The 20,460-nt window shown below is 57.4% G+C and overlaps 3 protein-coding genes across 3 annotated transcripts; 2 read left to right on the forward strand and 1 right to left on the reverse strand.

Annotated features, from left to right (window-relative positions):
* Window positions 1-2,595: 2,595 nt before the first annotated feature.
* On the reverse strand, window positions 2,596-5,181 carry CDA (cytidine deaminase). Its single transcript, XM_054395098.1, has 4 exons — window positions 4,921-5,181; window positions 3,882-3,993; window positions 3,553-3,610; window positions 2,596-2,709 (listed from the first exon to the last, which is right to left on the reverse strand). The coding sequence occupies exons 1-4, from the start codon at window positions 5,093-5,095 to the stop codon at window positions 2,596-2,598; spliced, it is 459 nt and encodes a 152-aa protein (XP_054251073.1). The 5' UTR covers window positions 5,096-5,181.
* Window positions 5,182-8,417: 3,236 nt separating this feature from the next.
* FAM43B (family with sequence similarity 43 member B) lies at window positions 8,418-9,326 on the forward strand. Its single transcript, XM_054395071.1, has one exon. It carries the CDS (start codon window positions 8,418-8,420, stop codon window positions 9,324-9,326), a length of 909 nt encoding a protein of 302 aa, XP_054251046.1.
* Window positions 9,327-11,354: 2,028 nt separating this feature from the next.
* Window positions 11,355-14,646, forward strand: MUL1 (mitochondrial E3 ubiquitin protein ligase 1). The gene is made up of 4 exons (XM_054394851.1): window positions 11,355-11,483; window positions 11,594-11,681; window positions 12,400-12,520; window positions 13,905-14,646. The coding sequence occupies exons 1-4, from the start codon at window positions 11,355-11,357 to the stop codon at window positions 14,635-14,637; spliced, it is 1,071 nt and encodes a 356-aa protein (XP_054250826.1). The 3' UTR covers window positions 14,638-14,646.
* The last annotated feature ends 5,814 nt before the right edge of the window (window positions 14,647-20,460 follow it).

The raw sequence follows: 20,460 nt of genomic DNA on the forward strand, positions 1-20,460 counted from the left end.
CCGCGGCGGAAGGCAGCGGCGCTACGTGGCGACGTCACGCGTGTGCGTTCGCGTCATGACGCAGGGACACGCACAGCACGCTCCGGCCCTGCCCACAGCGGTCGGGGCTCGCCGCGGGTGCCGGGCGGGCGCGGAGCTGGGCACAGCGTGGGGCAGTGCAGGGCACGGGCAGGGACATGTCTGGGCACGGCGCAGAGCACCAGCAGGGCAATGCCCTCTGCATGGAGCAGGGCACGGGCAGGGACGTGTCTGGGCACGGCGCAGAGCACCAGCAGGGCAATGCCCTGTGCATGGAGCAGGGCACGACCAGGGTCATGTCTGGGCACGGTGCAGAGCACCAGCAGGGCAGTGCCCTCTGCATGGAGCAGGGCACGACCAGGGTCATGTCTGGGCACGGTGCAGAGCACCAGCAGGGCAATGCCCTCTGCATGGAGCAGGGCACGGGCAGGGACGTGTCTGGGCACGGCGCAGAGCACCAGCAGGGCAATGCCCTCTGCATGGAGCAGGGCACGGGCAGGGACGTGTCTGGGCACGGCGCAGAGCACCAGCAGGGCAGTGCCCTCTGCATGGAGCAGGGCACGACCAGGGTCATGTCTGGGCACGGTGCAGAGCACCAGCAGGGCAGTGCCCTCTGCATGGAGCAGGGCACAGCCTAGTGCACAACTGGGTGTGGCCAGGGCACAGCCCTGGGCATCGCAAGGCACAGCGTGGAGCATGGCACCAGCACAGCAATGTCCTGGGCATGGCCAGGGCACAGCCCAGCATATGGCAGGTCTCAGCATGAAGCAGGTCACAAGAAGGGCACTACCCTGGGCATGGAGCAGGACACAGCCCAGTGCACAGCAGGGCATGGAGCAGAGTGCAGCCATGGTACAGCCATGTGCAGTGCAGGGCACAGGGCAGGGTACAGAGCAGGGCACAGCTCAGTCTGCCTTGTGCGTGGGGCAGGGCACAGCCCAGTGCACAGGAGGGCATAGAGCATAATGCTGTGCTGGGCATGGCTGGGGCAGAGCCAGGGCACATTGCAGTCCACAACAAGGCATGGAGCAGGGCACAGTCTGATGAACAGTGGGGCATGGCCTGATGCACAGCAGGGCGTGGAGCATGGAACTACCTTGGGCATGACTTAGGCACAGCCAGGGCACAGCCCAGTGCACAACAGGATATGGAGCACAAAACTACCCTGGGGATGTCTTGGACACAGCATGGCACAAACCAGTGGGGCACAGCCCAGTGTACAGCAGGGCATGGAGCAGAGTCCTGCCCTGGGCACGGCTGGCACACAGCCCAATGCACAGCAGGGCATGAAACAGGGCATGGAGTAGGGCACAGCCTATGTACTGCCAGGGAAGGCAGGAAGGTGCTGCCTCTGGGCCATGCAGTGCCCTAGTCATGTCCTGCCTGCAGAGCAAGTGCCTTCCTGCCCTGCCTGGCAGTGGGGCAGCCCCAGGAACCCCCTTCCCCTTCCCTGCAACCCATCATTTGCCAGAAGTGCAGGAGATAACCCAGAGCTGCTTTTATTTCACTTGGGCACAGACAATGGGGCACAGACAAGGGTGCCCAGCCCAGTGCTGGCTGGGAAATAGAACACAACCAATTTGCATTGTGCATAATTAAATTAAGAGTGCAATCAGCAAAAGGGCATTGCTCTGGAAACAAAAACTCCTCCAGAAGCACCCCCAAAACTCCTCTCTTCCTTCATCCTCACAAAGAATAAAAGCAAAAACAGCCTGGAGAGAACTGAGGAGAGGACCACACTCAGCTCCAGTGGATTGTCTGACCTGAACTGGTTTGTGTTCACCCACTGGGGTTGGTGGAGCTTTTTCTTTCTGCTTTGGCTTCTTATTTGGAGCTGAAGAATTCAGCATTTCCCCAGACAATGATTTTGAAGCACTCAGGAGTGGTTTCTGGAGCCTGGAGAAGAGCAGCCCCAGAGGGGATCTGAGCAATGCTCAGCAAGAGCTAAAGGCTGGGGGGTAAGAGGCTGGGGCCAGATTCTACTCAGTGGTGCCCAGGGACAGGACAAGGGGCAGTGGGCACAAACTGGAGCCCAGGAAGTTCCACCTCAACGTGAGAAGAAACTGATGGGTGCTGGAGCCCTGGAGCAGGCTTGCCCAGAGAAGTTGTGGAGTCTCCTTCTCTGGAGACTTTCAGAACCCGCCCTGGGTGATCCAAGGGGGTTGGACTTGATGATCTCCAGAGGTCACTTCCAACCTCCACCATTCTGTGATTCTATGATTCTGAGAAGCCCAAGATGGGCACCAACCCCTTCCCAGCCTGTGAACTTGCTCCTGTCCTCCAGCCTGGACAATTTTTTGTTTGTTTGTTTGTTTTCCTGAAAGTGAATTTCTGTGCCATGATTTCACTGCTTCCCCACAGCAAGGTGGGGCTGGTGCCTGCGAATCAGCACTGGATCAGAAGGTGAGGGAGAGGAACAGGGAGAACTTAACACCACAAACACATTTCCCATTGCATTGTCCCACACAAAGCCCCTTAAACACTGGGGAAACTTGGAGGTGTGGGGGGGGGGAAAAAACCATCCTCAACCATTCTCCCCTGCTGCTGAAGGACAAAGGCTGTTGGTGGCTGTGCTGTTCACACCTTCTTGAGGTCTTCAGGGCCAAAGGAGAGTGGCAGCAGCTCCTCCAGCCTCTTGACAATGTAGGTGCCATCTGCTTTGGTCAGGTAGATGTCCCAGTCTGTGCCAAACTGGAGGAGGAGAGGAGGGAGAAGTGCCTGATGAGGAATCTTAATTTCCTTCTTCCTTAAAATACTAAAATAATCTTTTTTTCTTTTGGGGGGGAAATAGGATGGCAGGGAGCATCCCCCTCTGGATGTATATTTTGGGGTGGCTTTTCAGCATCATCTCCCCTAGGAGATATTTTGGGCTCAGATCCTGCTGTTTTACCCCCTCAGGGTGAGCTCTGGTGCCTTCACAGCAGCTAAATTCAGCCTGTGAGCAGAGCTCTGCATCCCCTTAAATATTAATCACCCCAAAATGAGCTGTGGGTGCTATGGAGGGAGGCAAGAGCCAGAGGGACTCAGAGAGCTCAGCTTTTGCAGGAAAATCCCTAGTTTCAGGCTTGGCAGAGCTGGGCTGATGGCTCCAGGGTCAAATCCAGCACCGGGCAGAACTCTCTGAGGAGGGCAAGTTAATAGATTACCACTGGCCACCCATTCCCATGGGACAGAGACAGGGAAGAATACCCTTTTCCCTAGGGAGAGTGGAATTTGAGGAGCTCAGAGCTGGTACCTCTGGGTGTTGGGGGAGATTCCTGGGGTCAGGAGATGATGCCTGTGGTCAGGGAGATGCCTGGGATTGGGGGGAGATGCCTTGAGTCAGGAGGAAGATGCCTGGGATCAGGGGGGGGATGCCTGGGATCAGGGGGGAGGATGTCTGGGATCAGGGGGGAGGATGTCTGGGATCAGGGAGGAGGATGTCTGGGATCAGGGCAGGCTAGTGGGGGATGCCTGGGGTCGGGAGGATGATGCCTTGAGTCAGGGGATGGTGCCTGGAATCAGGGGACATAGGACCCCCCTGGGAGCCATCACCTCTCTCATCACTTGTCTGCAGGCACCACAGGGTGTGATGAACTCATCCCTCATGTCACTGCCAAAGGAAAAGAGGGCACAGAGCTCACTCTCAGGCTGGAGAGAGGGGAACACCTGCAGAAGCCCTTCACACAACAACAAATACAAACCCACAGCAGATTCCCCCCACCCCTCCCTAATTCCTCCCCAAAACCATACAACCCCCCCCCAAAAAAAAAAGCACACTTGGGCTGCTGCAGCAGAACCCCTTGGGGCTTTTCCCACTGGTCTCCCCATCCCATCCCATCCCATCCCATCCCTCACATTCCCAGCTGTCAGTGTGCCCTCACCTGGAGATGGCCATGGCCTTGAAGCTGGTGTGCCCCTCAGAGATGGCTTTTTGGATGGCAGTACGCTCAGCACACACCCCCAGGCTGTGGCAGGCATTCTCCACGTTGCACCCTGTGAGGAAGCACCCAGCACCCCCTCAGGCACCCCCAGGCACACCAGCTTCCCTCTGGGAGAGTTATTTGGGGGGGGGAGGGGGGAGGGTGGAATTTGCAAAGAAAAGCCATTTTCCATATGGGCCACCTGGTCTTGGGCTCTTGAACCCCAACCAGCTTCCCTCCAGGTGAGTTATTTGGGGGGGGGGGATTGGCAAAGAAAAGTCATTTTCCATGTGGACCCCTTGATTTGGGGTGCTTGAGCCCTTCCAGCTTCCCTCAGAGTGAGTTGTTTTGAGGGGAAATTGCAAAGAAAAGTCATTTTCCATGTGGACCCCTTGATTTGGGGTGCTTGAACCCCTCCAGCTTCCCTCAGGGTGAGTTATTTGGGGGGGGGATTGGCAAAGAAAAGTCATTTTCCATGTGGACCCCTTGATTTGGGGTGCTTGAGCCCTTCCAGCTTCCCTCAGAGTGAGTTGTTTTGAGGGGAAATTGCAAAGAAAAGCCATTTTCCATGTGGACCACCTGGTCATGGGCTCTTGAACCCCACCAGCTTCTCTCCAGGAGATATAGTTTGGGGGAGGGGGGAGAGTGAGGAAACTGAAAGAAAAACAATTTTCCACGTGGACCACCTGCTCCTGGGCTCTCAAATCCCACCAGCTTCCCTCCAGCTGAGTTATTCTGGGGGGGGAGGTTCCAAAGAAGAGCCATTTTCCACCCGTCCCAGCCTCTCCCCAACACATTCCCCCACTTCCCCTATTTCTTTTCCCATCCGCTGTGATCTTTGGCTCGCTCCGGGCTGGCGGCAGCCAGGAGGCACCTAAGGGAAGGGGGCGGAGGGAGGACAACCACCACCCCTACTACACCCCTACACATGGGCAAAAGCTTGCAAGGGGGAGACCCCCAACACCCGAGGAGGGGAGGAGGTGACAGAGCTGTGGCTTACCGGAGAAGATCTCCCCGGTGGCGGTGAGCAGCGCAGCGCCCACCGGGAAGTGGCTGTAGGGGCAATAAGCGCAACTTTTGGCCTCCCGGCTGCGACGAAGCAAAAGCTGCAGATGTTCAGCCTGGGGTTGGCCTGAAGGGGCAGTGGGGGCCGGGTGCTGCCCGCAGCCCTCCATGCCTGCACCCTCCTGCCCTGCCTGCTGACGCTGCAGTTAAATATTTCCTCGCCTGGGAAAGAGCTCGGCCGGCCCTGCCGGGATAACGCCCCGGCCGGCAGGCAGCATCCCTCACTCCCTCCCTACCCTTGCTCCCCGGTCCATCAGGATCAGGGATTCTCATGTCCCCTCCCTGTCTGCTGTCTCATTTTTTCCAATTCCTCCTCTATTTTCCTGTTGTTTTGTTTACCTCCTCCTCTCTCTGTCCCAGCAAAGCATTTTTTCCATCGCTGCCTCTATGGTTTGGTTTCTTTTTTGGTTTCTTTTTTTGGTTTCTTTTTTGGTTTCTTTTTTGGTTTCTTTTATGGTTTCTTTTGTGGTTTCTTTTTTTTTTTTTTTTTTTTCCCCAGTTGAAAACTGGTTGCACAGCTCCCAGTGGGATAATGTCATTCAATTTAATTCCTGGAGGGAGGGATGACAGCTCCTGATCAGTGACATCAAAAGAAAGCAATCACGGTGATTGAAACCAGAATTAATTAATTATATGTGTGCCTCTTTTCATCTTTTCCCCAGGTCTTTTAATGTTTAACAGCTGGGAAAGCTGAAGGTAGAGATGATAAAAGCCCAGTTTGGGAGATACCTTCAAGCCCAAAGTGGGTTCAGGACAGTGGAATTCCATCATGGGATCAGCCCACGTGAGGTAAAGGGCTCCTGGGATGCTGAGCTGATCACCAAATTGCTCCTGAATTAAAGATTTCTCTGCTTTTACCCTTGCTGGAAGTGCTTAGTGTCCCACTTTCTGGCTTCAAGACCCCCACTGATTGATCACTGGGATTTTGGTCCAGTTTGCTGGATTTGGGGAGGATTTTTGACCTTACCAGCTGGGTTTGCCAGCAAATCTTGGCTCTTGGTTGGTGCTGATGAGCCATGATAGGCTGGGATGGGGAGCCTGAAGCAGCCTCCATTGTGGTGTAGACACTGGGAGGGCAGAGAGAGGACCACAGGCAGCCCAGAAACCAAAGGTGGGATGCTGAGATGCATATTGCCCCAGGGGATAACCAGGAGATCCATCTTCCTTGTGCTGAGCAAGTGTCTGTTCACCCTGGAACACAATGCCAGCCAGCCAAAGCAATAGGCAGCTAGAGGGGAAGGGTTGGCAGCCCTGAATCAGCTCCAAGCCCCTTTCCCCCCCCTTTTTTTTTCAGCTTTCAAAGTGCAAATCCTGGTTGTTTTCTCACCTATAACGAGCCACGGATTCCCCTCTGCCCCATTATGTGGTGTGATTCCCCCAGAACCTGGGAGAGAAAAGGAAAACCCAGCTCAGGACAGCTGGTGGGAGCAGATCAGAGCAGGGGGACCCACTTCCTAAATAATAAGCTTTTGGGGAAGGTTTAAACCTGCCCTGTTGATGTGAACACCAAGTGATGAAATAAAAGCCTCCTTATCTCTTGCTGCTGAGGGTGAGAGCAGAAATAACAAAAGGCAGAGGCTGGTGTAGATAAAAACCTTCCTCATTTGCACTCATTCACTAACTGCCACCTCTCCAAAACCATCCTTGTGCCAGGAGCAAACCACAGACCCTGAGCTGCAACTGAAGAACCAAAAACCACACAAATTCAGGCAATTTTTAAAGTTATTCTGGCTTGGGGAAAAAAAAGAGAGAAAAAAAAAAAAGAAAAGCTACGAGGCCACAGCAGTGAGAGGAACAGGGCTGGTGCTGCCTGCCTGCAAAGCTGCTATTTTAAGGCTGCAGTTGCTTTGCTCAAACCACAGAAAAGCTGGGAAGCTGCTGGGAAATGGCTTCCTACTCCCTGCAACACCCTGCTGAGGATTTCCTTCCTAAATGGACCAAAAACTGGGGGCACAGGCTGCTATTTTACCCCTTTCTCCCCACTGTTTTTCAGTCTCAAAGCAGATGGAGCATGTTTGTGGGTCCCAAAGCTCAAGGTCTCCCTGCTGCATCCACAAGAAACCCCAAATGCTTTAAAAAAAAAGGGGTTGAACCAAAAAAGCTGAATCCTGAGCAGCCTCAGACTCCACTATGGGGCTGAAGTCTCACAGGCACCCTACAGTACTCCCTAAAAATCTCCCTGGATTGTTCCATGGGGAAACAATATTTTATTTTCCCTGCAGAGAAGCTGTCCCAGGACCTTGGCTGGAGTCAAAAGCCAAAAGCTCAGCCCAAAAGTTCAGCCAAAAGCTCAGCCAAAAATCTCAGCCAAAAGCCAAAAGCTCAGCCCCAAAGCCAAAAGCTCATCCCAAAAGCTCAGCCAAAAGCTCATCCCCAAATCCAAAAGCTCAGCCCAAAAGCTCAGCCCGAAGCCAAAAGCTCATCCCCAAATCCAAAAGCTCAGCTCAAAAGCTCAGCCAAAAGCCAAAAGCTCAGCCCCAAACCCCAAAAGCTCAGCCCCAAACCCTGAAAGCTCATCCCCAAAGCCAAAAGCTCAGCCCAAAAGCTCAGCCAGAAGCCAAAAGATCAGCCCAAGAAGTGCAGCAAGGTCTGGCAGGCTGAGGAATAATGGGAGGAAATGGGATTTCTGGAGCAAAATATGCCAGCAAACCTGCAGGCTCAGTCAACCCTGGTGCTTCTTGTCATGCAACATTCAGATTTGGGGGGGGGGAAGCTCTTTTATATTCTCACGCCAGGGGCAGGAGCTGATGTCTGCCCTTCTCCAAACCCCCCAGCCCCCCAGCCCATATCCTGCCCGAACTCCCCCCTGCAGGTGAGCTTTGGGGGCAGGAGGTCTGGCAGCTGCATGGATGTTGAGTGGTGGTGGTGGTGATGAGTGGTGAATCTTTCTCTTCCCAGCATCTCTCTTTCCCTGCCCGAGCACGGAGTCAAGCGCGCATCCGTCGGCGTGCACGGCGGCGACGACGGCGGCGGCGGCGGCGGGGGGCGGGGGGTGGGAGTCCACCGGCAGCTCCCCGCGTGCTCGAGGGGCCGGGGCGACGCGGTGGCAGCGGCGACGGCGCGGGGAGGTGGAGCAGCCCACGGGGAGAGGGAGAGCTGCATCCTCGCCATCGCTCCCCGCAGCAGCAGCAGCAGCAGCAGCAGCAGCAACAGCCGGAACGCCGCCGCCGTTCCTCGGCCAAGCATCTCCGCATCCTCCCGGGGGCTGACAGCATCGCTCACCGCTGCTGCATTGGGGTAGGGGCTCGCCACCCCCCCGAAGTGGGGGGTGGTGGTGTATATGGAAATAACACAACCCCCACCCCCCAAAGTGGGTTTAGGTGTTTAGAGTCGGGGAATCTTTGTTTTTTAATTGCTAAGCGGGAGTGGGATTAGCGGAGGCGTGCGGGGAGGCTTGCGGCGGGGCCGGGGCGGGGGGGAAGCGGAGCGGAGATGCTGCCCTGGCGCCGGAGCAAGTTTGTGCTGGTGGAGAATGAACGCAAGTGCAAAGCCAAGAGCCTGGGGCCGGGGCTGAGCTACGCGGCGCTGCTGGCCGGGTTCCTCCGTTCCTGCCCGGACCTCCTGCCCGACTGCCCGCTGGAGCGCTTGGGCAGCGTCTTCCGCGGCAAACGCCAGAAAGTGGAGCTGAATAAAGAGGACCCAACCTACACGGTGAGGTACCTGGGCAACGCCGTCACCCTGCACGCCAAAGGCGAAGGCTGCACGGAGGAGGCGGTGGGCAAGATCTGGGCGAAAAGCGAGGCCGGGGCCGGCGGCGGGGGAGCCAAGATGAAGCTGACGCTGGGTCCTCAAGGGATCCGCATGACCCCCTGCGAGAAGGGCGCCCGGCGGCTGGGCCACGCGTACCTGCTGCACCGCATCACCTACTGCGCCGCCGACCGCCGCCACCCCAAGGTCTTCGCCTGGGTCTACCGGCACCAGGTGAAGAACAAGGCGGTGGTGCTGCGCTGCCACGCCGTCATGGTCTCCAAAGCCGACAAGGCGCGGGCCATGGCCATGCTGCTCTACCAGACCTCGGCCTCCGCCTTCGACGAGTTCAAGCGGCTCAAGAGGCAGAACGACTTCCGCCACGTCCAGCAGCAGCTCCTGGGCGAAGCCATGGTCCCCTTGGTGCCCCTCCGCAAGCTGCTCAACGCCAAGTGTCCCTACCGCCCGCCCGCCGAGAGGGCCCGCTGCGCCCCGCGCCTCAGCTCCATCTTGGAGGAGGAGGAGGAAGAGGCTGCCTTGGGCGCCGGGGCACCCCTGGGGGACGGCGGCCCCGGGGAGCGAGCAGCGGTGCTGCGGCTGGCCATGGAGATGAGGGGATGCAGCCTGCGTGGCCCCCGCCCCGCCCTGTGCTGAGGGTCTGGGGGTGAGGCATTCCTCTGCAAAGCCAAAGTTGGACCTTCCTCACCTCGGGGACCAATCTGGACAAGATGGCTTCGTTGACAGAGAAGACCTTTGGGAGGAGGAGAGGGGGGGTTTGCATCCCCAGGAAGGGGGGGTTTGCATCCCCAGAAAGGGGGGTTTGCATCCCCAGGAAGGGGGGGTTTGCACACCCAGGAAGAGGGGGTTTGCATCCCTAGAAAGGGGGGTTTGCATCCCCAGGAAGAGGGGGTTTGCATCCCCAGAAAGGGGGGTTTGCACCCCCTCCAGGGCCCTCCCTGGCCCCCTGCACATGAACCCTTTTCTCCTGCCTCCACAGGCAGCAGCAGCCATAATAAAGTGAAATGTGTGGTTTTCGGTGGTGTCACAGCGCCTGTGTCCCTTCCTGCCCCCAGCCCTGGCAAAGGGGAGAGGAAGAGTTAATCATCCAGGCAGCTGGGTTGTTTTGGTTTTTTTCTGGGGGGTGGGATGTTATACTGACTTTACCTTGGAGGGCTTGGGGGGACTGCAGGGTCCCCGTTTTTTTCCGCGCCCTTCCTGCGGCACCGAGGGCTGGCGAGAGCCGATCGGCGTAGTCATGGCAACTGGTTCTTTAAATATAGAGCTGGAGGGGGGTGGCACAAGGCCCCTGTGCCAAGAAGGCTGCAACAGGGCACTCAGACCCTCCGCAGAGAGCAGGGCTTGTCTGCAGCCCTCCTCATCCTCCCCCACCCCTGTGCACCCCAAAACCAGCATCAAGGCCCTGAGGATGGATAATTTACCAAGAATTTACTCCAAATTATCCTCATTTTTCTTCCTCTTTCACTGCTTTTCCAGAATAAGCAGTGGCAAGGGGATGGGGGGCAGGGGGGAGCAGGGTCTTGTGTGTGTCCCCAAGCACAGGTCCCTGCCAGCCTGGCCACAGCTCTGCGTGAGGACCCTACAAAATGGGGCTGGGGGCTGCGTCCCCACTGACCTCACACTGAGCTGTATCCTCGCAGTGGAGAGCCCTTTGGGGCCATAGGGTGCTGGCCCACAGCCCGGTGAGGGAATGTGAACAGCTCTCCCCCTCCCCAGGTGCTGTAGGGCTGGAGTTTGGGCAGATGCCTCCCAAACCCTAGCCCAAGGGGAGATAGGCTTGACATCACCACAGCTCAGGAAGGGCTGGGATTGGGGCTGTCCCACCACCAAAATCCTGAGGGGGGGGTCACTGGGGATGCTCTCCCATAACTCAGTGAGGGGGTATAAACAACCCCTGCCCCCCCAAGGGCCTATAGGGCTGGAGCTTGGGCAGATTTCCCCCAGTCCATGGCTTTGGCCTGACGCTCACAGGTTTAAAGTGGGGATGGGATTTGGGCTGCCCTTCCTTCAAGGCCCTGAAGTGGGAACTGGGAAATTAACCCCACAAACCAAATGAGGGGATTCAAACAACCCCCCCTGGAAGGCACAGGGCTAGGATTTGGGCTGATACCCCCGAGTGCAGGGTTTTGGTCTTACACCCCCCCAGCCTTGGAGGGGCTGGGACGTGAGTTTTCCCACCCCACCTTGGTGGTCGGGATGCACTGGGGGTACTCCCCTCACAGCCACAGCATATGACGATTTGGTGCCCACTACCAAGCGCCTGGGGGGGTAGCTAGGATTTGGGCTAACCCTCCCCCAAGGCCTTACGGGTCTGCAGTTTACATCCCCCCCAAGAAAAGAAGGAGGCGAGGATGGAGGGCTGGGATCTGTCCCACCCCCGGCAAGACCCCAGAGTTGGGATTTATCCCAAAGCCCTGTGGGGCCGGCATCTGGCCGCCTCCCCTTCCCATGCCCTTTGGGGCTGCGATTTGGTGTTCATCGTCCCTCCAAAAGGCTTCGGGACGGGGGATTGCTGAAGACCCTTTTCTCCCCCGCAGCCCGGACCGACGGCGCTGGAAGACTCCACCTCTATGGTAGCTGCGCCGCGCGGCCAGAGCGACGGAGTGACGTCATCACTCTGCGCCGCGCGACGGCGTCCAGGTTGTTGCCGCGGTAACGGCGGCCATGGAGGGCGGCGGCGGCGGCGGGCGGCCTTCGGCCGTGCAGGCCGTGCTGCTGGTCGCCAGCACCGCTGTCACTGCCCTGCTCTACTCCGTGTACCGGCAGAAGGCCCGCGTCGCCCGCGGCCTGGAGGTGGGTGCCGAGGAACGCTTCTGGGTCGGGGAAATGCAACCACGGGGCCTGGGCCCGAATCGCGGCCTGCGCCCGTCTGCTGAGTCCTGGCCTCTGTTTCCTCCCCGCAGGGTGCCAGGAGGGTTCGGCTGGACGGGGATCTGCGGGCCGTGCTGCTGGAGGCGCCGGGGCGATGCGTGCCCTACGCGGTCATCGAAGGTAGGGGCAGGGCACAAAGGAGAAGTGGCAGGGGGAGGGCCTTACCCCCGCGGGCCTCTCGCCGGGTCGGACCCAGCCCCAGTCCCACGGTGCTGCACAAGTCAGCTCGTCTCCAGACTGAACAGCCGCAGTTTCCTCAGCTGCTCCTCATCAGCCCTGGTCTCCAGACCCTTCACCAGCTTTGTTGCCAATCTCGGGACACATTCCAGGACTTCAAATGTCCTTCTTGGAGTGAGAGGCCCAAACCTGAACCATTTACTCAAGGTGTGGCCTCACCAGTGGCCAGTAGAGGGGGATGATCCCAGCTCTGGTCCTCCTGGTCTGGCTAATCCAAGCCGGGATGCTGGTGGCCTTTTTGGTCACCTGGCCACACACTGTCTCATCTTCATCTGCTGTCAACCAACAGCCAGATCTTCCTGTACTGGGCACTTTCCAGCCACACTTTCCCAAGCCTGGAACATTTGTAGAATTGTGACCCAAGTGCAGGACCCAGCACTTGGTCTTTCTGAACCTCAGCCCATGAGCCTTGGCCCATTGCTCCAGCCTGTCCAGGTTCCTCTGTGGAGCCTCCTGACCCTCCAGCAGACCAACACTCCCACTCAGCTTAGTATCATCTACAAGCTCATCTTGTTCAGACACTTCCTGTACTCACTGTAGGCGATTACAAGCAGAACAGATGATTCAGGAGCTCCTCACATGCTCTGGGTTTGGCTTCCAGGTGTGGTGAGATCCGTTAAGGAGACCCTGAGCAGCCAGTTTGTGGAGAACTGCAAGGGTGTTGTCCAGAGACTGACACTGCAGGAGCACAAGATGGTGTGGAACCGAACAACCCATCTCTGGTACGTGCCTGCTGCCCACAAAAGTCCAATTTTCAGACCAGCTGAAGTGTTTTTGGAGGGGCTGATACCCTGACATCACTTTAGGCATGGCCAGAGTGATTCAAGCTGTCCCAGTGATCTTATTACAGCTGCCAGAAGGGGGCATGTTTGGCTGTTTTCGGGGCTGTAGCCTTCAGAGTTCAGGGAGGGGCTGTAGAAGACAAGCACAGGGAGCAACCCACCATGGGCAGAGCATTAGCAGCAGCAGCCCCACGTTGTTGTCATAGAGGTGGCCACAAGATGGTGTTTTTCTGAGCAAAACCAACACCTTCAAACCAGAAATTCAGCTGGGTTGGAGTCATACCCACTCACAGAGAGCAGCCTGGCCTGTGAGAGCTGCTGAGATGAGAGCACTGTGGTCTTCTTCCAACCTTGGCTCATCAACTTGGTGTGTGAGACACACAGCACTTGGTTCTGGTAGCCACAGGGAGATGAGGGGGATTTAGGTGGGCTGAGGTGCCCTCCTGCTGCCTGGGGAAGCCCATACTGCTTCCATCAGGACTGTGGAAGTGTTGAGGTGGATATTAGGCTGGATAATGGGAAGAAATTCTTTCGAGTGAGGGTGGGGAGACACTGGAACAGGTTGCCCAGGGAGGTTGTGGATGCTCCCTGTCTGCAGGTGTTCAAGGCCAGGCTGGATGAGGCCTTGAGCAAGCTGGGCTGGTGGGAGATGTCCCTGCTCATGGCAAGGGGATTAGAACTGGATGATCTTGAAGGTCCTTTCCAACCCAAACCTTTGTAGGAGTCTGTGAGGTGAGAGTGTAGAGGCCTCCTGCACACCCAGTTGGTGCCATGAGGGGAAAGGTGCTGCTCTCCAGTGAGTCTCATCCATATAAACTTCACTCAGGGCAGGGGGACTAGTGGCAGTCCTCACAATCATAGAATCCTAGAATAATTGAGTTGGGAGGGACCTTAAAGATGAGCCAGTTCCAAACCCCCTGCCATGGGCAGGGACACCTCCCACCAGCCCAGCTTGCTCAAGGCCTCGTCCAGCCTGACCTCGAACACCTCCAGGGAGCAGGCATCCACAACCTCCCTGGGCAACCTGTTCCAGTGTCTCCCCACCCTCACTTGAAAGAATTTCTCCCTCATCTCCAGTCTCCACCTCCCCTCTCCCAGCTCAAAGCCGTTGCCCCTCGTCCCGTCACTACAAGCCCTTATCACAGAATGTCAGGGGCCGGCAGGGACCTTGGAAAGATCATCTTGTCCAACCCCCCTCCCCTGCTGCCAGAACAGGATCACCTATCCAAAGTCCCTTCCCAGCTGTGATAAGTTTTCAACCCACCACACCAGCTCAGCCTGACCCTGAGGGAGGCATCAACCCTCACCGTTGCCCTCTCCCCAGGAACGACTACGAGAAGGTCATCCACCAGCGGACCAACACCGCCCCCTTCGAGCTGGGGCCGCCCGAGGACGGCGCCGGCGGCGTGGCCGTGCGGGTGCTGAAGCCCCTGGAAGCTGCTGAGCTCAGCCTGGAGACGGTGTACGAGAAGTTCCACCCCTCCGTGCAGTCCTTCACCGACGCCATCGGGCACTACATCAGCGGCGAGCGCCCCAAGGGCATCCAGGAGACCGAGCAGATGCTGAGGGTGGGCACGGCCCTGACGGGCGTGGGCGAGCTGGTCCTGGACGCCTCCACCATCAAGCTGCAACCCCCCAAGCAGGCCATGCCCTACTACCTGAGCACCTCCGATTTCCACTCCCTGCTGCAGAAACAAGAAGCCAGCGCTCGCTTTTGGAAGACCCTCACCGTCCTCTTCGGCTTCGCCACCTGTGCCGTCCTCTTCTTGGTCCTGCGGAAGCAGTACCGGCACCACCGGGAGAGGAGGCAGCTCCGGCAGATGCAGGAGGAGTTCCGGCAGGCCCAGGAGCGTCTGCTCAGGGAGGTCAAGGCTGAGGGGGGAGAGACTCTAAAAAATGCCTGCGTGGTCTGCCTCAGCAACCCCAAAGCCTGCGTCTTCCTCGAGTGCGGCCACGTTTGCTCCTGCCACCAGTGCTACCAGGCGCTGCCCCAGCCCAGGAAGTGCCCAATCTGCCGCCAGGGCATCTCCAGGGTGGTTCCTCTGTACAACAGTTAAACGGCTCTGGGCTGGGGAGGGGGAACGTTGTGGGTGGGAACTGCTTCTCCTCAAGGGGTTTGGTCACCTCCCTGCCTGAGTGCTTGGTTTCGAGGGGAGAAAGCTGCCTCTCGTCAAGGGGTTTTGGCACCTCGCTGCTTGAGAGCTTGGTTTGAAGGGAGAAAACTTCCTCTTCCCAAGGGGTTTTGGCACCTCACTGCTTGAGAGCTTGGTTTGGAGGGAGAAAACTTCCTCTTCTCAAGGGTTTTGTCACCTTGCTGCTTGAGTGCTTGGTTTGGAGGGAGAAAACTTCCTCTTCTCAAGGGGTTTTTTCACCTCACTGCTTGAGTGCTTGGTTTGGAGGGAGAAAACTTCCCCTTCCCAAGGGGTTTTGTCCCCTCACTGCTTGAGTGCTTGGTTTGGAGGGAAAAAACTGCCTCGCATCAAGGTTTTTTTCTCACCTCACTGCTTGAGTGGTTGGTTTTGGGGGAGAAAGTTGCCTCTCACCAAGGGGTTTTGGCACCTTGCTTCTTGAGTGGTGGGCTTGGAGGGAGAAAACTTCCTCTTCCCAAGGGGTTTTCTCATCTCACTCCTTGAGTGCTTGGTTTGGAGGGAGAAAAGTACCTCTGGTCAAGGTTTTTTTCTCCTCTCACTGCTTGAATGCTTGGTTTTGGGGGAGTAAGTTGCCTTTCACCAAGGAGTTTTCTCACCTCACTGCCTGAGAACTTGGTTTTGGAGGAGAACGTTACCTCTCCCCAAGGGTTTTTTTCTCCCCTCACTGCTTGAGTGCTTGGTTTTGGGGGAGACAACTTCCTCTTCTCAAGGGGTTTTGTCACCTTGCTGCTTGCATGGCTGGTTTTGGGGGGAGAAAGCTGCCTCTCATCAAGGGGTTTTGTCACCTTGCTGCATGAGTGGTTGGTTTTAGGGGGAGAAAACTGCTTCTCCCCAAGGGGTTTTGTCACCTCACTGCTTGAGTGCTTGGTTTTTGGGGGAGAAAACTGCTTCTCCCCAAAGAATTTTCTCACCTTGCTGCTTGAGTGCTTGGTTTTGGGGGAGAAAGCTGCCTCTCATCAAGGAGTTTTCTTGCCTTACTGCTTGAATGTTTCGGGGGGAGAAAACTGCCTCTGGTCAAGGGGTTTTTTTTCTCCTCTCGCTGCTTAAATGCTTGGTTTTGGGGGAGAAAGCTGCCTCTCACCAAGGGGTTTTCTCACCTCATTGCTTGAGTGCTTGGTGTTGAGGGGAGAAAACTGCTTCTCCCCAAGGAGTTTTCTCTCCCTGCTGCTTGAGTGCTTGGCTTTAGGGAAAGAGAAGGAGCTTGAGTCCATGGAGTGCTTTGAGTGGGGTTTCAAAGGTGTCAGTCTGGCTGTTGGGGACTCACAGCACGCTTGCTCCAGAGGGTTTTGGAGTGGGCCATGAGGAATCCTGGCAAATACCACAATGCTCAGCTGGGAGATGCAGCTTCAAGCTCCTCTGTTAAGTGTTGGACTTTGAATTGACTGCAAAACCTGCTAAAAATAGGGGGGGGGGGGAGGGGAGGGGAAGAGGCAACAAAAAGCTCTATTTTGGCTTCTGAGAGGCTGCAGGATTCGGGGTGATGCTGTCATCTGGCTCTGGGGACTGACTTGAGCAGGGTGGGCTCTTGGAGAGCTCGTGTGAGGGGTTGTGTGGGTGCAGGGGATTTGGGGGGTCATCCACAAAACCACTTTGTCATCATGCCAGGCTGTGAGAGAGGGGGGGAGGAGGAAAAGCTGTGGCTGATTCTGTTGGGGTAGAAAACAGGATGAAAAGTAATAAAGCAGGATGAAAACCGTGGTTGGCTTGGGTCTGAGTTGGATAAACACCTGAGGAACATGAATCACATGAGGTTGAGGGTGAGAGGGGGGTGAAAAATCCTGTCCCTCTGCACTGGATCTGACACCAGGCAGGACAGACACTGCCACAGGCACTCCCAACCCCCTTCCCCACCCAGTTTCACTCAAAAAAAGGCAAATTCCCTGCCCTGACTCCCCCGTTTTGCTATGAATCACACAGGGTACCTTGCACCCAAGGGGTTTAATGAGCCCAAAGCCTCAATTAACTTTTGCAAGCCAGCAAACTGGAGCCAGCCCCTGGATTGGGAGCTGGCTTAGGCACAGCAGAAACCCCCAGGGCTGATCCACTCCCCTGGGATTTGGGGGAGACCCTGTGCTCCACCTGGTGCTTCCCCTCCCAGGGCTCTCCTTGCCCCAGCACAGGTAAAAAGAAACTTTTTTTTTTTTTTTTGCCATCAAGTACCAGGAAAAATGGTGAATTTCAGAAAGAAACAGCTCCTTTCCTCCTTAAACCTGAGCCAGAGTGGCTGGGCAGTGTCTGAAGAGCAGCCCCAGTGCTGGCAAGGGTCACATCCTGCCCCAGGAAGCTTTGGGCAGTTCCAGCACCACATCCAGCCCCAGGAGAAGGGTTTTGGGCTGCCTCAGTACCACATCCAGCCCCAGAAGAAGGGTTTTGGGCAGTTCCAGCACCACATCCAGCCCAGGAGAAGGGTTTTGGGCAGTTCCAGTACCACATCCAGCCCAGGAGAAGGGCTTTGGGCAGTTCCAGCACCACATCCAGCCCAGGAGAAGGGTTTTGGGCAGGTCCAGCATCACATCCAGCCCAGGAGAAGGGTTTTGGGCAGTTCCAGTACCACATTCAGCCCCAGGAGAAGGGTTTTGGGCAGTTCCAGCACCACATCCAGCCCCAGAAGAAGGGTTTTGGGCATTTCCAGTACCACATCCAGCCCCAGGAGAAGGGTTTTGGGCAGTTCCAGCACCACATCCAGCCCAGGAGAAGGGTTTTGGGCTGCCTCAGTACCACATCCAGCCCCAGAAGAAGGGTTTTGGGCAGTTCCAGCACCACAGTCAGCCCAGGAGAAGGGCTTTGGGCAGTTCCAGTACCACATCCAGCCCAGGAGAAGGGTTTTGGGCTGCCTCAGTACCACATCCAGCCCCAGAAGAAGGGTTTTGGGCAGTTCCAGCACCACATTCAGCCCAGGAGAAGGGTTTTGGGCAGTTCCAGTACCACATTCAGCCCCAGGAGAAGGGTTTTGGGCAGTTCCAGTACCACATTCAGCCCCAGGAGAAGGGTTTTGGGCTGCCTCAGTACCACATCCAGCCCCAGGAGAAGGGTTTTGGGCAGGTCCAGCATCACATCCAGCCCAGGAGAAGGGCTTTGGGCATTTCCAGTACCACATCCAGCCCCAGGAGAAGGGTTTTGCCCAGCCCCAGCACCACATTCAGCCCAGAAGGGCTTTGTGCAGTTCCAGTACCACATTCAGCCCAGGAGAAGGGCTTTGGGCAGTTCCAGTACCACATCCAGCCCCAGGAGAAGGGTTTTGCCCAGCCCCAGCACCACATGCAGCCTAGAGAGCAGAGCTTTGGGCAGCCTCAGCACCATGAAGAGCTGAATCAACCCCCAAGATCGGGAATTTGTCACTCCAGTGCCTGAAAAGGATGTGTCCAGCTCAGGGAGCAGAGCTTCGGGCAGCTCCATCATCTCGAAGGACCACATTCAGCCCCAGAAGAGGTTTGGACAGCTCCAGCAGCACGAAGGGCTGCGCCCAGCTCTCCCTCCAGCTGTAGATGGCGGTGGCTGCCTGTCTGTGGGCTGCCTGACAGCGGGAAGAGCCGAAATCCCAGCAGGCACAGCCAGAATCCCAGCAGGAACGGCCAGAATCCTACCAGGAACATCCAGAACTCCTCTCGCTGCTGTGGGTACCTCTCCCCTCCTCGCTTTGTGCCCTTCTGTTGCTGCCGGACAACAAAAATCTCCTTTTATTGCCAGCTCAGAGCACATCGAGGTAAAAAAACCCAAGCAACGCCACCAGAAATCCCTGGGATCTTCCCGAGGGATCAGCTCTGCCCAGATCGTGCTGCCACTTCCCCAAGAGGGTGGATTAAAGGTCTGGACCGACTCAGACCCCAACTCCTTTTCTTTAAAGCAATTTTCTGCTGTCAATCCATATTTAGAAAGCTTTTTTTTTTTTTTTTTTTGGTGTCCATTCCAGCCCTGGGCTGTATCCCTGGGCTGTATCAAACCTTTGCCTTCCCTTCCCCCTGGCTGCACTTTTGGGGTCCAACCACCCCAAACGACTTCATCCCCTCCACAGGGGGGGCACCAGGGAGGGGACTCTCCCCCTCCCCCTCCCCACCCCAGTGCAGGATTCAGTCTCAGCCCTCAGTGTTGTACTCAGGGAACGGAGCCATCACTCAGAGCCTAAAAATACATTTTTTGAGTTGGTTTTTTTTTTTTTTTTTTTTGCTTCCCCCAGTACCTTTTGCCTCCTGTGTTCGAGCTTTCTCCCCCCTCCCCCCGGTTTTGAGGCACAGACTTCAACCTTACATAAGGAGCTGACAGCTTGGGGGTGTGTGGGGGTGCATGGGAGAGGGGCTCTGGGAGCTCAGCATTCCAGCACACACTGAGGGATTTGGGGATGGGAATCATCCTGCCCTTCCCCTCCTCCAAATCCTGCTCCGCTCCAGAATGAGCCTGAAAGACAAAACAAACAAAATCTACAGATTGACACCAAATCTACCCTGCCACAAAAGGGGGGTGGGCTGCTGTCCTCTCCCCCCTCCCCTCTTACCACTCTGCTTGCAGGACACCTGAACACCCCCCAGATATCTGCAGTCTTCCCCCAAATGGTAGCCCCAGCCACACCATCACTCCTTGGCCAGGCTGGTTGAGTTTGTTGGGCATTAATCCTGATGGTCCTGTGCTGCCTGGGAGGAAAAGCCTGTGGGAAGCTCCCAGCCACCTAAAAGACTCCCTTCCCAGGAAGGCTTTTGCAGGGACCAACAACTGAGAGCACCCAGAATAAGTCCCCACCTGAAAGCCCCCCCACAAAGGGCCAGGGGCCCTGCCATGGCTCATTTCTGATGGCTTCTGTAGAGCAGATGTGGGACTGAGCCTGTGCTCCTGGGGATGAGCACTTGGCTCCCTAGGATCCCCAGGGATGCTGTGGTTCATCTTCAGGCTCCCCAGGGATACTGCAGGGCACCCTAGAAATGTGCTGGTACAGCTCTGGGCTTCCCAGGAGCAGCTGTGGGGCAGCTCCAGGATCTCCGGGGATGCTGTGGGCCAACTCTGGGCTCTACAGGGATGCTGTGGAGCAACCTGGTTTCTTTGAGGATTGCTTTAAAGCAGCTCCAGGTTCTCCAGGGATGTTGTGGCATAGCTCTGAGCTCCCTAAGGATGTCTGTTGGGCAGCCTGAGCTTTCTGGGTGTCGTTGTAGGGCAGCCTGGGGTCCCCAAGGACACTGTGGGGCTCTGAAAAGATGCTGAGGGGCAGTTCCATGCTCCCCAGGGACGCACCGGGGCAGCTGCGGGCTCCCCAGGAGTGTCTGTGGAGCAGTTCTCAATGTCCCTAGGGATGCTGTAGGACAACTGCACTCTCAGCAGGGATGCTGTGGGGCAGCTCCGGGCTCCCCATGGATACTGCAGGGCACACCGGGGATGCTGTGGGGCAGCTCCCCTTTTCCCGGCGATACTGCGGGACACTCCGGTGGGGCAGTCCCGGGGATCCCCGGGGTGCGTGGGGCAGCCGGCCGGGGGCGGTGCCGCTGCCGGTCCCGCGGGGGAGTTGGGAGGGGCCGTCCCGCTCCCGCCCCGTCCCGCCCGGTCCCGCCCCCCGCTCCTCTATCGCCGGAGCCGCCGGAGCCGCAGCCGCAGCCGCGGAGCCGCCAGAGCAGCACCGGAGCCGGGGCCGGGATGTGACGGGGCGGCCGCTTCGCGCCCCGTTGCGCCTCTGCCCCGGGCCCGAGGGCCCCGAGCCCCGGGAGGCTGTCGGGGGGTGGCGGCGGCGGCGGGCCCCCCCCCGCCGCCCCC

This window comes from Indicator indicator, chromosome 32, assembly GCF_027791375.1.
Source record: "Indicator indicator isolate 239-I01 chromosome 32, UM_Iind_1.1, whole genome shotgun sequence".
NCBI lineage: Eukaryota > Metazoa > Chordata > Aves > Piciformes > Indicatoridae > Indicator > Indicator indicator.

Bases quoted from the DNA above. Each gene is read 5' to 3' on its own strand.
- CDA (XM_054395098.1), bottom strand. From the start codon at position 5,095: ATGGAGGGCTGCGGGCAGCACCCGGCCCCCACTGCCCCTTCAGGCCAA. The intron at 3,994-4,920 runs GTAAGCCACAGC...GCTTCCTCACAG, and splicing joins CACCGGGGAGATCTTCTCCG to GGTGCAACGTGGAGAATGCC. The intron at 3,611-3,881 runs GTGAGGGCACAC...TTCCTTTGGCAG, and splicing joins AAGGCCATGGCCATCTCCAG to TGACATGAGGGATGAGTTCA.
- MUL1 (XM_054394851.1), top strand. From the start codon at position 11,355: ATGGAGGGCGGCGGCGGCGGCGGGCGGCCTTCGGCCGTGCAGGCCGTG. The intron at 11,484-11,593 runs GTGGGTGCCGAG...TCCTCCCCGCAG, and splicing joins GCGTCGCCCGCGGCCTGGAG to GGTGCCAGGAGGGTTCGGCT. The intron at 12,521-13,904 runs GTACGTGCCTGC...CCCTCTCCCCAG, and splicing joins AACCGAACAACCCATCTCTG to GAACGACTACGAGAAGGTCA.
- FAM43B (XM_054395071.1), top strand. From the start codon at position 8,418: ATGCTGCCCTGGCGCCGGAGCAAGTTTGTGCTGGTGGAGAATGAACGC.